Source organism: Pogona vitticeps, chromosome 3 (assembly GCF_051106095.1).
Source record: "Pogona vitticeps strain Pit_001003342236 chromosome 3, PviZW2.1, whole genome shotgun sequence".
NCBI classification, from domain to species: Eukaryota; Metazoa; Chordata; class Lepidosauria; order Squamata; family Agamidae; genus Pogona; species Pogona vitticeps.
The window spans coordinates 244,615,352-244,630,708 of record NC_135785.1 but is presented as its reverse complement, the minus strand read 5'-3'; the positions used below and the strand labels follow the sequence as shown (position 1 = coordinate 244,630,708).

Below are 15,357 nucleotides of genomic sequence, written 5' to 3'. Positions count from 1 at the left end.
CCTGTAGTTTCCGACAGTGTTTTTGTAAAAAAATTTGCTTTGTTGAGACTTTTGAGTTGTACATAAATGGTGGTAAAAGGTAGAAGGAAGAAACAGACCATAAAATAAAATATTTTTGTAGCCCAGGTGTATGCAGTAATAGAAGTGGACCATGTTCCAGACTGTATGGCTGAAAAAGATTTTGTTTGAAGCTGGGGTTCATAGAATGTGTGGCTGAAATACCTTCTGAGCATTGAATGACAGATGGTGTATATGTTTTTCTACTGCTGAAATATAAATCCTTTGATGATACTAAAAGGTCATAAGATTTAAATATACTGGCTACCAATTAAATTCCAAACTTCAGGAAAATAGTTAAAAGAACATGCATGCCTCTAAATCTAAAATATCAAAGTTAATTTACTGCAGTGCATCCAGCCAAAAAGAGGCCTGCCCTCTTGATGAAGGACATGACCTCATCATATGCCTAAAAGAAGCATTGTCCATGGTGCCAGATCAACACTTGGATGAAATCGCAAATGTCTTTTTAAACAAGTGTCGTCATCTCCAGTATGTTCAGAATGTCAGATTTTGCTGAATTCTTCATCAGTTTAGATCCAAAGAAATTGTAGATGTTGAATCTAAGGCAAATTTCAATTGATCAGTTTGTACTGGACAGTTGAATTCTTAGTTCCAGTCTATTCTCATTTAGTTAATTTTAAATAAATCCAGTGCTTTCTAAAAATTAATAAATAAACATATGCAGACATTTATGAACGGTTTTAAATTATCTAAAGGTGCAAGAAGTGGTAAAACATTTAAGCCTAATGACTCATTGACGGATAGCAAAAAAATGTAAATATTGTCAGTTTGCTCTTCAAAATAGATCATAGAATCATAGAAAAGTGAATTTGGGAGTGGCCTACAAGGCCATCAAATCCAACCCCCTGCTCAACACAGGAATACAATCAAAGCATATCTGCCAAGTGATTAGCTAAGTTTTTCTTGAATGCCTCCAGTGTTGGGGCACTTATGTGAACTGCAGTGTTAGACATGGTAACAGTTTTTGTTTTGGGCCAAAATGTGTACAGGAAACATAATGCACCCCACCTTGTAGGCTGTTTTATTCAGTACACACAGAAAGGAAGCCCCATCCATACTTTTCCCCTTTGCCCCTGGTCAGTCTACTACAGCATTCTGTTCCCACAGGGAGCAGCCGGTTGACTTCAGGAAGATGTTTTGTTTTGGTTTTTTGCCAGTAAAGCAACCTCTGTTTCCTACTCAATGGCTTCATTGTGTTTCAGTGGAGCGCAAGTTTGGATAGTCTTGCCTAAAATCTACACGGGCCAATATCCTGTTAAGTTTTTATGGTGGCATAATGACTTCAATCTGATGAGTAGACATGGTCTAGAGGAGCGGGGTATAAATTTAATAAATAAATAAATTGTTTCAAGTTAAGCAGTCGTCATAGGCATTTACTGTCGCGCTCAGTGTCTGTGCTAGCTTGTATGGCAAAAGTCCAACAAATTTACACCAGTTGTACAGTATTATAGGGGTCAGTATAACTACCCATTATGTCAACCTCTGTAGGGCTGTTGGTGTGCACCTCTGCCCAGAAAATTCTGTTAACTTGAAGAGATGGAGCTGATTGTGTCACAACTGAGACTGAATGGGAGCCGGCTACCTTTGCTTTTCCATCACTGCATTGTCAGCACTCCCTGGAAAAAGGAGGCTTTGGGGGAAATTCCAGATAGACCAGGGTTTGCTTTCTCAAATACTACTTTCGGGGAAATGTTATTTATAGGCAAGCTGAAAGTACAGGTCTATTTCTGGAGTTGCCAATTCAATACACAATAGTGTCTGTTTCTATATCTGTATATTTTCTCCTTTTTATTGCTCCCACAACTATAAATAGCCTGCCTTCCATTCTCAGCACATTGTTCAGCCTTCCTGCAGCATGCCATCTGTGTGCAGGAAAGTTGAACAGAGGTCTGGCATCTGTTCTTCCAGCCCTCGCCGAAACATTTCTGATGAGAGAGAATGTCAGCATCTCAAAAGGCATTTTTCTCTTCTCTCTGTTTTCTAAGATGTTTTCACTCACTAATGTTGAATGTACGAGCTGTGTTTTTCATCTGAGCTGAGGACCTGCCTCCAGGTATGGGGTGATAGGGGAGCTCAAGGGAAAGTGTGAGGCCGTAGAACCAAAGGATCAAGGTTTTGCCTGCTTTGTGACCACATTTAAGACCACATCCCAACTGCCATTGCCTTCTGGCAGCTTGTCAGCTTGCTTGCTTGTTATGCAGTTCATGTCGGGAACAAAAGAGGATAGCTTAGCCTTTAGCTCTTAGTTGTCTGGCTAGCAGGGAGGTCAAGCTGTCTGGCCTGCACTGCGGCTGGGGGTCAATTTCTTAGGTCTGCTGCATCTTTGCCTTGAAGGCAAATAGACCCAGCTGTTTCAACATTTCTAACTGAGGTGGCGTGTAGTTACTTTATCTTTTGAGGTCTCCACACAAGTCATAGAACCCAATGCATTCTTTCTGCTCTATTTTCCTTTTCAAGATAGTTTTTGAAATTCTCCGGGGCAGTGACTCCAGCATAAATCCGTAGAGTGTCTGTACTGAAGCAGGGTTCATTCATCCGTGATTTTTCAGTTCAGTTCGACTGTGTAGTTCTTTGGTTACAATTCAGCTTTGACAAGACGCTTGATGGGGAGGGGGAATGGTGTCAGTCAAAGTCATTGCAGAAGCTGCTGTAAAACAATGAAGAACTGAAGGTTGTTGCTACTAAGGTTGGTCCTAGGAGATTGTAGAACTAAAGCACTGTAGTCAGTGAGTCTTCAGGCACTTACCTGAAGAGTGATAATAGTTATATGCTGTCAGTCAATCTGATTCTGACTCATAACTACCAGAGTCTATTTCACAGGTTCCCATCCTGTGGATTGTGATGCCTCCCCTAAAGTGTTTTGGGGGGCAGTTGACACTGTTTTTGAAGAAGGGGGGACATGTCATCCTTCACTGACACTCCCCTTCCCCAGTCCCCTTTTGCATGCACCCCTCCCCTTTGCTGGCTTGTACCCCATAAGCCAAACTGTCTGCACGCCTGCCACCTTCTGCAGGGAATTCTCCTTGGCTGGCTGGCTGGCTTGGGTGTCGGAGCAGGATGGGGAGGTATAGGATTTGAGACCCAGCTGCAGCTCCTGCAAGCCAGGCCAGCCACAGCAGGGATGAGAGATGAGGAGGCAGCAGCAGGCTGGAGGGAAGGGGGAGGAAAGGTCAGGTAAGGGGGGGGGGAAGGCTGCAACCAGTCTCTGTCTCGCTGTCAACAAACAAAAATCAAATTTGAGACCTACAAAGATTATTCATCATATAGGCACATGCATAGATTCCACACAAGCTCGTGCCTTTCTTCCTCCAGACGAGAGAGAAAAGCTTATCACATTACTTCAAGTTTTCACCCCTCATGCTATGGTACCCACATTGATTGTGCAACATGTACTAGGCACCATGGCCTTTGTGACTTCAGTAGTGCAGCACGTACATCTCAAGATGAGATCTCTTCAGTCATGGTTTCTTGCCCTCTTCAACCCACTCACAGACCCTCCTCACACTCTCTTAAGGGTCACCCCAGAACTCACCTCCCAACTTCAGTGGTAGCATTTTCCTCCCAACCTATCCGTTGGGTGGCCGTTCCAACAACCATGACCACAAATACAGGTCACCATCGATGCCAGCCTCACAGGCTGGGGAGCTCACTGCAAATCTCTCAAAATCCATGCCACGTGGTCTTCCAGAGAGAAATTGCTTCACATCAACGAATTGGAGCTCTTGGCAGTTATAAACGGTTGCAAAGTTTTCAGAGATCTCGCTGGCAAGATGGTACAAATTGCCATCCACTCTCCAAGCCTCTATTTAGCGGTTGACCTCTCGGAGTGGTACCTAGCACATCATATCTGCCTCACGGCTTTACACATTGCCGGCCACGACAATGAATTGGCCAATCTACTCAGCCGCACAAACTCTCACGAATGGGAATTAGACCACCCAGTTTTTCTTCACTTATGCGAACAATGGCCACCTGGGCACAGCCGTCCACTTTCATCCGGCATTGTAGATTTGATCTCCGGCAGAAGTCTGATGCAGCCTTTGGACATGCTGTTTTAGCCTCTTAACTTGGCATGACACCCTGCCTCCGGGCAAGAGAGCTTTTTAGTCACCCAGGATGTGATTCACAGAGGCCACGAAGAAGGACGACAGGTTACCCACCTGTAATTGTAGTTCTTCAAGTGGACCTCTGTGATCCACACATCCCGCCCATCCTTCCCACTGTCACGCCATTCTGCTTAATGTAGCGGTGGTTGACACAACTGAAAAGGGAACCTTGGTGCCAAGGTACTTATACGAGGGGGGAGGGGCCTTATTCTAATCTGTTTTTTGGTACCACGGACGCTCTAGAACGTTCCGATGAGGCTCTGCGCAGGCATGGATCACCCAGGGTGTGAATCACAGAGGTCCACTCGAAGGACTACAATTACAGGTGGGAAACCTATCGATTCCCACCTGTGCACCTAATACTTCAAGGAGATATAGAGCAGAGTGTAATTTCAATTCCAGGTTGGCCAAAACATTCTACTTACACTATGATCTGGACTTCTGTCTTATCTGGATAAAGCCTCAATTTAGACACCTACCTCTATACCCTCATTGTACATGGAGAATAATTCAGGACTTCTACACCCTCTCAGTTGTTGATAGACACTCCAGATTATCTAATGCAGTACCCAATTTGCCCACCAAGGATTGCAATACCATGTGTTTTTCAGCTGTCTAAGTGGATAGAAATCTGCTTGATTTCTTGGCATCTAATATATCTGAACTCTATTGCCTGACAGTCCAGTAAATACTGGATTCCAAATGAATAGTTGTTCTTGGCATAATCTGTAGCCCACCATATAAAACCTATTAGTCTTTGTTGCTGCTACTAAGGCTGGAGTCCATCTGAGAATTGGGCATGAGACATTTGGATTTCTAGGATACCAATTGTCAGAGTTCACCCAGAATGCCCCAAGAAGAATTCTGGGAACAAGAGAGCAAAACAAAAGGCAAAAGAGAGGTATCCCTACCAGCATGTGTGTTTTGTTCCACCTATTTGTGCTTTGAAGAAGAAGGAAATGCCCCAGTGCTTGCTGGGAGACCCCTGTGTTCACTTGTCAAAAATGCTCCAAGGGAAGTGTAGTCTCACTGCCCATTGGGAACTATAGAGGAAGCAGCTCAGAACTATCTTCTCATGGAGCATTTTGGTGACTCCCAACAAGGGCAAAAATATGGAATGTGTGGCTCTCCAGACTCTGGACTGCAATACCCTTAATCGTTTGTAAAAGTCTGTGTTGCCGGAGGCTGATGGTTGTTGCCATTCAGCAATGCCTGGAGGCCAATGATTCTTCTCATAAACCAGCCTACTGATGGGGAATGATGAAACTTGTAGACTATCCCATTTGGAAGGCACTGGATGGGCTGGTAGAAGACTAGAATCTAATAAAACCATGTTCAGATGCCATTCACTGCATGCAAAGTAATTACAGTTGAGACACCGAGCAATCATACAAGCATTTAGGATGCATTTATTGAAATACTTTTGTGGATACAATTTATAATATATCTCTATACATAAGATATGGCCATTTGAACCAGCAGGAAAAAAATTCAGCTGCAGAACATTTAAAAGGTAAAATACTTGTGAAAAGAAAATATTTAATTTCTTCTGATAAATTCTAAGTTGATCTGCTCCTAGTAGGGCCATCAAGGCTTCATATAAAATGTGTAGAAAGAAGATAAAGTCAAGCAAAACAGTCTATATTCTTAGACACCTGCTTTTTTCCTAAGTCTTACGCAAAATATCCAGATGATCCACTTTTACAGACCAGCTTGTTTCCTGCGACATTGCTTTCCACTTGAATTACAAAGTAAGCATGGAATAGCTTTTTGTACTCTGAGGAAATGTCAGATCAAGCATTTCCAAATTTGAATACCTTCTCATGTAACCCCCCCCCCCCAACTTAGAAAAGTCACATTGGAAAACTAAGAGGAGAGGAGGAAGAGAGAGTCCTATAAACATGATGGGTTCCTTCAAGAAAGTTGGAAAAACACTTAGCACCTTGGGTTTGTTTAAGGGATTGTAAACTTTTTTTCCAAATAACAGAAGCACAGAGCCCGGCCTGGGTAGACCTCAGGTTCTTCTGTTGCTCCTTATTAAGTTTCTATCCTAAGGGCTGCAAGAGATCGTACTTTTGTAACCTGCATAAAGACACAGAGAAGAAGAAGAAGAAGAAATACTAAGTAGATTAAGAAAAAAAGAACACAACCGTACCTGCACAAGCATGGTTTTAGCAGCAAAAGGTACATAAAGAAGGCACGGTGAACCTGTGGCCTCCAGATGTTAGATTTCACCTCCCATCATCCTTAGCTAAGAGGGCCAGTGGTGTAGAAATATGAGAAGCTACATAGTCCAACACAGTCTATAGGGTCACACATCCCACATCATAGAGAATCAAGAGGAAAATTAGGCTTAGATAATAATACATTGCTTTGAAACTTGAAAAGATCTGTCATCCAGCCTTCCCTCCAGTGAGTTTAAAATGCCACTCATCTTTCATGTTCCCCACTTTAGTGTCCTAGAAACCTGGTGTGGTGGGTCAGGCTGAGACTCTGGCTCAAGGTCACCCAGCGAGGGTGGACTTCAACACAACCTTTGTGACTCCTGATGCTAATTTTTCACCACTGCATCATGTTGGCAGTCTGTTACAATTCTTACAAGTCTCTGCAAATTCATACTTCTCTAAATTGACACATTGGTTTTGGATTACAGATCAAATGTTTATTCTGGTCAGCAGAGTGTCAAATATTAGTAGGGTTAGTAACAATAAGATGGTGTCTTTCCAAAAGTAGGTCTTTGAAATGTCCATTCTTTCATGTTCTGACTTATCCTAATGAGGGTAACAGTGAGAATAAGGAGCTGCCTTATACTAGTCAAAACTAGCCCTGTGGGATCTGATCAAAGGCCTGTCTATTCCAGTTTTCAGTCGCTTCAGAAGCCAAGCAAAAGCCTAAATTTTCAATTAGAAAAATATGTCTGGCCTGCCCTGTCTCAGAAGATCCTACAGTAGGTCCAGTGAATAAAATTGCTTTTAAACAACATGGGGCGATTTAAACAGATTCAACAACCAAAATAAACCATAATCTGACAAATGCCAAACCAATGGGAAGTCTGTGAGTAGAAAATTCATGCTATAGGAACCTCCTACTCACGTCCCTTGAAAACAGATATAAAAAAGCACACTGCTGTCTCTTCTGTTGAAGGTGATATAGAGTCATCATAACTAGTAGTTCTTGGTAGCTGCCCCCAGGACAAGTTTATCCAGTATTCATGGATATTCATTATTGGAAAGACAATAATGTTGGGGGAAATGGAAGGTAGCAGAAAAAGTGGAAGAGCTAACAATATGGGGCTTGACTCTAATATAGGACGCCATGACTTATTAGCCTGCAAGCCTTGAGCAGGGCTGTTAAGGACAGGATGCTTTGAAGGTCAGAAATGCATTGAGTCACAATGAGTTGGAAGCAACTTTAAGGCACATAACATACACATTTACCCAACCCTTTTTAAAGCCATCCATGTTGGTAGCTATTGCCACACACTTTGATTTTGTGAATGCCACCATTTAATCATGCATGGTGTAACACACGCACGCACGCACGCACGCACGCTCTCTGGCAGAGCCGGGGAATCGAACCCAGGTCTCCTGAGTCCCAATCTATCACTCTACCCACTCCACCACACTAGGTACTTTCCAACTCTACAATACCCCTTTTGGATGCAGTGATCAGAACCATACATAGCATTCAAACTTTGGTCATGTTACTTGTATAATGGTGATATAATTAATAATCGTATGCGAGCACGTTGATTCTGACTTATTGCAATCCTTCCCAGGTAGAAAGTGCTCAGAAGTGGTTTAACCACTCCCTCCTTCTGGTGGCATTCTGGGATTGTGCAGCATGCCCAAGGCTACACAGGACATTTCTAAGGAACTGTCACTGCCTAGAGAAAAGGGAAAGTGAGATAGACGTGTATACAGTAGTTATACACCCTATGGAAGCTTGATATAATGTTTTTTTCCTTGTTTCTCAAGGCACAGAAATAGACCAGCAAGGATTCTCCCTGCTTTTCCTTGGCTATTAGACAACATAACATGATAAAATGATTTTTTTCTGCTTTGCAATTAACACTCTCTAAATATTCAACATCATGATGCATCATCATTTAAAATGGGATGAGTTTTGTAGACCTTCAAATGTCACTTCGCTATGTCTCTTTGACCTTGGGTGCCTGGTGTAGGACAGTTTTTTGTGTTCCTATGCCCATTATTATGGTAGTCATCATTTGGCAATGTGTTAAATCATTCTCCATGCTGTTAAATAATTCCACCCTACACCATATCTTGGATATTTGTTGTTGCTGGTGAAGGGCTGCTATAGCATGACAATTTGAACACTCCTTGAACCATGCCAATTGTAGTCATTGTGCTTCAGTCTAACCTCTGATACACGATCACTGTCGTAAGATTTTCTCTCTCTCTCATTGATTTAAAGCCTCATGTGCAATGAATGTAAAATTGAAGGTTCAATTATCTATCTTTAATGCTACATTATTTACATTTGAAGTCTGTGGCTCTTGAAAGAGGGGCTGCTTTGATTTGTAATCTTGCATTGAGCAGGGGGTTGGACTTGATAGCCTTATAGGCCCCTTCCAACTTCATGATTCTATAAACTCCATTAAAAGTAAACTGAATTTGGGGAACAAACAATGTGGGTGGAGGCAGAGTGCCAACAAAGCTTAGAAACCTGGTTTGAGTGAAAAATTATTCTGTTCCCGGCCCACCAGCCTTCCAACTACAAGTGGTGCTGTTTCAAAGAGGATTTTGAATCTTACAGAGTGTGGAAAGGATTTCTCACCTTAGCTGCAGTATTTGAGCCTCTGCTGGCTTTGATGTTTTTTAATTTTTTTTAAAAAAAATAAATTCAACATTTTAAATAATAAAAGTGAGGGTAACGGCCTCACACTTTGCAGTGAAATTACGTTGTTCTTTTGCTTTACTTTCTTTTCAGACTGCAATTTTGTGGTCTGTGCAATGGTATTCCAGAAACAATAAGAATTTTTGGACTTTTCCCCCTGCAAGGATGGGAAGACAAGCTATAAATTTGAAACTCTTTTCTCCTCAGACCTGCCTCAAACTGGCTTCTGATCTGTGCCACTAATATAAATTTCCTCCCATTTCATGGCGGTGGTTGTGAATGCAATCAAATAAGCTAGTGCAAGAAGGAAGTAAGAAGTGGACACAGTACTCTTCCCTAGCTCATGCCAGCAGAGCTTTGAGTGCCTCAGAACTTGTGAGCACTCTGCAGCACAAAACAGGGAGTAATCTGTTGTATCTGAAGATGGATGAGTATGTCTATAGGATAGGAGAGTACAGCTGTGGCCTTCCAGATGTCTTGCCCCAGAACTCCCACCAGTCCTAAGTACAGCCAATGATGAGGAATTTTGGGACTTTCAATAGAAATCTGCAGGGCCACATTGGGAGGAGGGGTATACTTTTATGGGCTGCCCCCCAAGGTGTACAGAATGACTCCACAAATGATGGAGGGAAAGGCTCAATGAATCTACGGATACTACAATGATTCCCATGGATAAACTTTTAACTCCAGATAAATGATTTCTTTGATATGGCGCTTTATTTTTTAAAATGCATCCACATTAATAAGTGCTCCAGAGGTGACCATGAAACAGGATTCTGTTAGCAGAAGAGACAAAGCTGTCTTTTTTGGTGAGACAGCCTAGTGAAGCAAGCAGGAGTAGTAAATCACTCCTGGATACAGTACACTAATGAAGAACCCATTCTAGTTTTTTCTCTTATGCTCTTTGACCATCTTCAGTAGTAGCAAATGCTAAGAAAGTGCTAGAAAAAGCCTCCTCACACAGAGGTGAAGCTGCAGTCTGCCCAGGTTCAATCCCAGTTAGCCAGCTCAAGGTTTACTCAGCCTTCCAGGTTCAGTAAATTGAGTATCCAGCTTGCTGGGGGTGGGGGGGTGACATGGCAGCAATGTTCCCCCACCCCCAGCAAGGCGGGGCAGTATATAAGCATCATGCTTTGCTTTAGTGAAATGCCAAGAATTCATGTATCAAAATGTGACTCCTGTCTTTCTGGCCAAGTTGAGTTCTACTCAAAACACATTGAGTAAAATAAAGACTCAAGAAATTGTATAAAAATAAATTGGACTCTTCAGTATGAGAGGTTTGCTTCTTTCTCTTTTTCTGGTCAGGAATTGGTACTGCCCTCCTTTTCCCCCCTCTTCCTCTTTAGAGGCACTACCTACTAAGTAAGGAATGCTTACTTGGGGGCAAATGTTCTACACCATCAGAAGCCCAGAACAGAACACATAAATCACCCATATCTTTAGATTCTACTGTTGTCTACTGCAGGAGATGGAAGAACATGTACCCTGAGGGAACCTATTAGACAGAATATATATTAGACAAAATATGCAGGACCTATTCTTTATGGTTAGGGTGTGATGGCCTGGACAACGTAAAACTGTGCAACATAAAACACACCAGGCTAAAGCAGTAGCTTGCAAATTTTTTTGCACAAAAAAGTAGATGTACAGTAGCACCCCTGCATTTGCAGAATCAATATCCTGTTTCACTTATCCACAGTCTCAAAAAATTGAAAGAAAAAAAACTATGTTAACATGTATTACCTGAACTGCCAACTAGAGGGAACCAGAGGCCATGCTGTGAATACTTGTTAGTGAAGAATACATAGCATGGTCTCTGGCACTCTCTAGTGGCCAATTCTGGTAATGCCTGTGAAAATATTTTGTTTATTTTCCCCCTTTTACCATGCTATCCATCTATCTAGTGTTTGTTATTCACAGTTTTCAATATCCGTGGGGGGCGCCTTAGAACCAATTGCCAGTGGATATGGGGCTCCTGCTGTACACCTATATCCTATAGATCATGTAGGGCAAGATTTTTCTTCAAAAGACTGTCTGGGAAAGCTAGTGCTTCTACAGAGTGCTTCTGCATTACATAGAGAGTCCTTCTGTATTATAGGAATTATCTCAAGTGCCCCTTAACTGATTCACTGCAGTATTTTTCATATGTGAATAATGGGCTGGCTTTGTCTTCTGAAACTTTTTTTAAAAAATGAACTTGAGGGTTTTTCCCCAAAACATACACATAATAGTCAAGTCGATACACCTGAAAGCATAGGCTGAAACCTCTAGTGGTAGAAACACTATCTGCTGTATGTATGGTTGATATCCTGCTTGGTATTCATGTTTCAACCTTCTAGAAGATCTCCAGACAGTTATATTGAAACATTCCTAACTATCCTCACAAGTCATACCTTGGAAGAACAACATCTCATAAAAGGATCATGCAAAAATTGGTATGGCTGAGCAGGACTTTTCTCCAAATCCAACAATCCAGACAACATGTGTTCCTCTCTGATTTGACTTAACATTGCCATGAAACCAGAATAATTAAATACAGCACCTTTGAAGTAAGGACAGTACTAAAACAGAACTAAGTAGGGATCCAGATAGGCCACTTTTGGTTGAATAGAGAGTGCCACATGTTTATCTGACTGCAAATACTAGAGAATAATCTATATTTCAAAACTCTGAACAACTGAGCACAAACTGGTGTTATGTGCATGAAATTATTTTAGGCATTCTGGAGTTGAAAAACAAAACTGCCTTTAAATTAAGGAAATCAATGGCATTTACAGTAAGGGAATGTTGTCTTAAGCCTATGTGTGGCACTGGGCATGAAATCTTTTACTAGCCATGTACCTCCATGTTGAAAACCTAAAGCAGATTCATGCATAGGAGTAACACTGTGCAAGTCCCCTCGGTCATTCATGAAACACATCAAGGAAAAAAGTCTAAACTCTACCACATGAGCACTTGTGGTCTGAATCAGCTCTTTATCTTTAAGAGCACGTTTCTGTCAATAATTCATCTTTTTGAAGAATTACTTTTTCTCCTTGGCAAGCACAGGGAGCAAGTTAGTCTGCTTCCTCCCCCGAGTTTTCACTTAAACTTTAACTGGCTGGCTGTCACACGATGGTACTTATGCATCCTCAAGACATTTAGTCACTGGTTCTAAGAACATCAGGCTTAGGCAAAAGAACTAAATCCAGACCACCCTGTTTGGGAAAGATGGATTAAATAACAACAGTGGACCTCAGAAAAATGAACTGTACTTTCTTTATTGTTAGCCAATGAATGTTACCCAAAATAATAGATGCTATTAACTGTAGTTTAATTTTACAACACAAAACATTATTCTAAGGAGGGTGGGGGGGGAAGAGGGGAAACATGTAGAAAATAACTTCATATTTTCATAATGTCTCTGTACTGTTTCCCCAACAGCTGGTGACAATCATCATCAGCACTTTACTTCTGGTGAAAAACCTTGATACAGATGTTAACTCCGGGTTGCTTAGAAAAAGTCACACAGTTTTATATATGGATTTGATCCATTTAAAGACTAATCTATAAACTGTAGATTACAAACAGCAAATCTAACTGGTGTTCACCCACCCCCTCACACTGATAGACTAGCATGTCGATGCATGTGCGCATATTTCAGGGGAAACCAGTGCACTGCATTCCACTGCTATGCCCCCTTTAAAAAAAACAGGAAGAAATACAGGTTTCATAATTGACTGCATGAAAACATGCAAGATGTTTGCCCCATTTTCTGCATCTGGAAGCAGAAATGCCCTGGGGCAACAAACAGTGTTTTGAGCACGTGCACAGCATTTGCACCCCAGTCTAGGCAAGGTTAGCCAGCTACCTTTATCCAAAAAATAAATCTGTAGATGTGTATCTTTCCCTTTCATGATGTCCTCCCTTAAAGTCAGGGGGGAAAAACTTCCCCAAATGATTCATAAGCATCTTGTGTATGGAAATTTAATAAAATGGCCATTTTGGTAAGTGTAAATTTTGAATATGTAACACCAAACAGAAGACAGGCAAACCATCCTTAGAGAAAGCAGAGCTTTTTTCCCCCCTCCCAAATGCTAATTAAAGAGATATAAAACAGTATATAATTCCCATTTTGTTTCTATAAACATGATCTTCTAAACTCAAGGTGCCCAGTTTTATTAGTCATACCAAAGAGTGCTATAGAAGAGTGATTCAACATTAGTTCTAAACAGAAATTCAATATTCATTGGCTGAAATCCTGTTGCCCAGTTACACAAAGAGCATCACTTTTGGGACTGAATTGCCAGAAGTTAAGAATTTCTGTAGACATTATCTGGTGCAAGCTGAGCCACACAAAATATAACACTTATAGACATTTCTTAACTGGTGTAAGTTTACATTTAAAAAGTACACTATTTGCATAACTGCACAAGAGGATTTCAGCCATTGAGTTTATGATGAACTTCAACGAAAAGTTGAAAAGTGGAAAGTTCAGGCAATTCATTTGTCCTTGTTCTGCTACAATTCCTGTGACCAGATTCTCTGAAAAGTCAGAGCATATCAATGCTGTTCCTTTCTTTGCATCTTCTGAGTCAACAGGAATGGAACAGAGAGAATATGATGTCCAAATATGCCGTAAAGTGAGTGTAGGACTTTACTTTATGCAAAGACTTCATTAAGAAATGAGCTCCGTAGCATTCTTTAATTCAAAGGAATCCAGGAACCATGATCAAAGCAGTTCACACCCTCTCACTGGATATACTAGTGGTATATGTAATGATATAATAGTGACAGATTATATGCTAAAAATGTAAAATACATGATGCAGTTTTACTTGACAAAAAGACAACTGAACAATATTCGAATATTATAGATCTACCAGTAATAGAATAAAATATTAGAGTAAAGGCTCCTAGATTTCTGTAGTGTTCAGCTATGGACAACCCAGCTTAACACAGTTAGCAATTCAATATGGTGTTTGGAGGACCAGTCATCATGTGTATTGTAATGAGGTAGGATAATGTCCCCTCCTTGGGACTGATGTTTTCATATGCTCCCTTGCCAGAAAGGTCCAGGTACACCAATTAACAGTATACAAGGGGAGGAAAACTAAAAGAATATAATTTTTCCTCCCATCTGTTTTTAAAAATTAAAGACTTCAGTAAAAGAGATCTATAAGCCAAATATTACAGGCAATGTTCCAGTATTTTCATGAGGAAAAAAAGTGTGCTGGAACAGCTCCCTGCTAGACCTTTGTGAACATGTGGGCAAAGAAAACCATCAATGATGACAGGAAATGAAACACCAAAGAACTCCACCATTTTGGGGGGGGGGGTGCCCTGAAAATTCTTGCAAATCCATTATCTGAAAAGAGCATTCCAAAGTGCACACATGCCAAAAACTGTGGTCAGTTATTATAACATCAGAGCTAGAGATCTCTCAAATGATCAATGCTTAGGTTAACAGCTTTGTCAGAAGAAGACTGTGCTAGTCTTTCAGAGGACAAAGAATAAAAATATGTGATATGAGATCATGGATGATGCTGCCACCAACCAACTCCGTAGAGTCATAGCAGACAGGCTGACTTATTGTTGAATGACTTTCATGAAATTATGTTTTAACCACAAACTGGTATAAGTGCTTTGGCAAAGTGGGGTGTGTTCCTTTCACATGTGGAAAGGCCTGTATTTCTCTGCTGGTGGTTCAAGCTTAATGAAGAACATACGCAAAGTAACAGCTCTCACATTGCTTCAAATTCATCAATGCGCTGCTTTGTATTGCCTTGTCGGATCTGTCGAAGAGTCTTGTATTTATCACGGCCTGCTTTGACATTCTCTGCATGAAGGACATCATTCTGGGTTTTCTTGGTTTCATCTCGGGCTTGTGCCAACTCAGAACTCAGGGCCTATTGAATAAGAGACCTTGGAGTTTAGGTACTGCCATTTCTAGCCATGTTCAAAATTCAGTTTGCTAAAAAGGAATCAATGCGATCTATGCCATGAAGTCTTGCAACCAAACAGGCTGGGATTATGTATAGAACAAAGGAGTATATGCACAAAGAAGCAAACAACAAGCCTTAAGAAAAATGGATTACAAGTGATGCTATTAGATTTTTATGAAATACATCAGTGCCCAAAGCCAGCAAATTTTTTGTGAAAGTGGTGAACAGTATGTTGAAAGACTGTGATGACAGCCATTTTTCACATTTTACTGTTTTTGAAGAATCACTTATGATTTACTCTGGGATAGATGCAGTGCAGGTCGTTAGCCACATGTGGCACCAAGACTGTTTTCAGACTCCCTCAGCACCTTGGAGCCAAACACATGT

At 41.1% G+C, this 15,357-nt stretch overlaps 1 protein-coding gene across 2 annotated transcripts in view; it reads right to left on the bottom strand.

The window, feature by feature from the left end:
* Positions 1-12,291: 12,291 nt before the first annotated feature.
* The window catches only part of RDX (radixin), a 48,188-nt gene continuing 45,122 nt past the window's right edge, over positions 12,292-15,357 (bottom strand). For both annotated transcript variants that reach the window (XM_020805184.3, XM_020805185.3), the window contains exon 14: positions 12,292-14,934. In XM_020805184.3, coding sequence (XP_020660843.2) covers positions 14,770-14,934 — 165 coding nt within the window. In that variant the 3' untranslated portion in view covers positions 12,292-14,769. The remainder of the gene's footprint in view (positions 14,935-15,357) is intronic.